The 2499-nt window shown below is 37.6% G+C and overlaps 1 protein-coding gene across 1 annotated transcript; it reads right to left on the bottom strand.

Annotated features, from left to right (window-relative positions):
• Positions 1-584: 584 nt before the first annotated feature.
• LOC140889532 (uncharacterized) lies at positions 585-2276 on the bottom strand. The gene has a single exon (XM_073297247.1). The coding sequence runs from the start codon at positions 2274-2276 to the stop codon at positions 585-587; it is 1692 nt and encodes a 563-aa protein (XP_073153348.1).
• Between the last annotated feature and the right edge of the window lie 223 nt (positions 2277-2499).

Raw genomic sequence — 2499 nt, forward strand, 5'->3', positions numbered from 1 at the left:
TCCCAATTGTATGAACATTAGACATGTAGTCGTAGCAAAATTCCACAGCCTCTTCAGCAACGTAACATTCGGCTATACACCCTTCAGGCCGATTGCGATTTCGCACATAGCCTTTCAAGATCTTCATGAATCTTTCAAATGGGTACATCTGCCTATACCAAACAGGTCCACACAATTTTACCTCCCGCACAAGATGGACAGTTAACTGAACCATTATATCGAAAAACGATGGTGGAAAATATTTTTCAAGCATACACAATAGGGTAACAATCTCTCTTTGCAGACCATCCAACTTTGAGACATCTATCACTTTATTGCATAAAACATTGAAGAACCCACACAACCGGATGATAGTATCTCTAACATGTTTAGGCAAGACATCACGGATGGCAATTGGAAACAATTGTTGCATCAAAGTGTGGTATTTATGTGACTTGAGGCCAACAAGTTTCAAGTCCTTCATTGACACCAGATTTTTAACATTGGATGAGTAACCTGTCTGGACTTTCATTCCAAACAAAGAATTGCAAAGTTTTCTTTTCTCAGCCCTACTTAGTGTATAACAAGCTGCTGGCAAACAAGGTCTAGTCTAGTCTAGCGGCTACCCCATCCTTTGTTTTTCCTGGAACATTAAGTAGCGTACCAATAAGACTTTCACAAACATTTTTTTCAATGTGCATCGCATCAAGCACATGTCGAACATGTAGATGTTTCCAATACTCTAGTTCAAAGAATATAGATTTTCTTTTCCAACATGATTTTGTTTCCAACTCCTCGCGCTGAAGCTTCCCACTCATTTTTCCCGAACGATAGTTAATCTTATCAACTCTTTCCAACACTTCAAGCCCAGTTAATGGTTTTGGTGCGGGGTTAAACTCTTGTTTCCCATTAAAAGCTTTTTTTTGCCTTCGATAAGGATGATTTCTAGGAAGAAACCTTCGATGTCCTATATATAAAATTTTTCTACTATGCTTCAACCTGGTGGAATATGTTTCTTCCCCACAGATAGGGCATGCTTGATATCCTTTCACAACACAACCTGACATGTTCCCATAAGCAGGAAAATCATTGATTGTCCATAGTAAGACAGCTCTGAGCGAGAAATATTCTTTCCGATATGCATCATACGCATCAACACCTATCTCCCATAAGCATTTTAATTCATCAACTAGAGGTGCTAAATAAACGTAAATATCATTTCCAGGTTGTTTGGGTCCATAAATCAATAAACTCAGCATCATAAATTTTCTCTTCATACACAACCATGGAGGAAGGTTGTAAGTGATCATCACAACTGGCCAACAGCTATATGCAGAACTCATCAAACTATGGGGATTGATCCCATCTGCTGATATGGCCAATCTAAGATTTCTTGACTCCGATGCAAAATCCGGCCATTTTTGATCCACTACTTTCCAAGCCGGCGAATCAGCTGGATGACGCAAGTATCCATCACAAATTCTTTTATCAGCATGCCAAGTTAACTCTTTAGACACCTCTTTGTTCCGAAATAATCTTTGAAATCTTGGAATAGGTGGGAAGTACCAAAGAACCTTTGCAGGAATACCTTCATTCACCACAGAATTATTACCCAACTTCCACCTAGACATACCGCAAATAGGACAATTGGACAAGTCCTCAAACTCTTTCCGGTACAAGATACAATCATTAGGGCAAGCATGTATTTTCACATAATTCATTCCTAATGCACTGAAGCTTTTCTTTGCATCATAGTAGGATAAAGGCAATTCATTGTGATCAGGAAGCATTTCTCCTAACAAACTAAGCAAGTCAGTGAAACTTTTATCGCTCCAACTATACTTTGCTTTCAAATTAAATAATTTCACAAGTGCTGTTAACTTTGTAAATTTTGTGCATCCAGAGTATAAAGGTTTCTCGGCATCTTCAAGTATCTTATGAAATTGGCTTGGATTCTCAGCATAGCTATCATATGCATCATGTACCATATCTATAGTTTCCTCGGCAAAATATTTGTGTTCATCTGGTCCTACTTGATCACTATCATTCATTGGGTTCTTGACCGTAGATCTTTCCCCGTGCCAAATCCATGTATGATATGTTAAATCCATGCCATTACAACACAAATGTGCCCTTATAGTGCGAACATCTTTCATCTGTAGATTACCACATCTTGTGCAGGGGAAAGGTATTTCATTTGGATCGTTGGCATTTTGCATTGCAAATTGCAGAAAAGATTCTACCCCAGCCTCATATTCATGTGATAATCCGTTCTTTGACATCCAAGCTTTGTCCATTACTCATACAAATAAGCAACCAACACTGAGTCTAATCCTTCAAAACTTAAAAAAAATTAATCAATGTTTTATCATTCTAGTTTGTTGAAGAAATATACCAGTTAACACTAATTTTCTATTCTTTATAATAAAATCCTTAAATATTGATCTAATCCACCAATCAACGGACTCTGGAAAAATAAGGAAAGAACTGATTCTACTAAGCTGCAATATTTGAGTGAAA

The sequence above is a fragment of the Henckelia pumila genome, chromosome 3, assembly GCF_033568475.1.
Source record: "Henckelia pumila isolate YLH828 chromosome 3, ASM3356847v2, whole genome shotgun sequence".
Classification (NCBI taxonomy): domain Eukaryota; kingdom Viridiplantae; phylum Streptophyta; class Magnoliopsida; order Lamiales; family Gesneriaceae; genus Henckelia; species Henckelia pumila.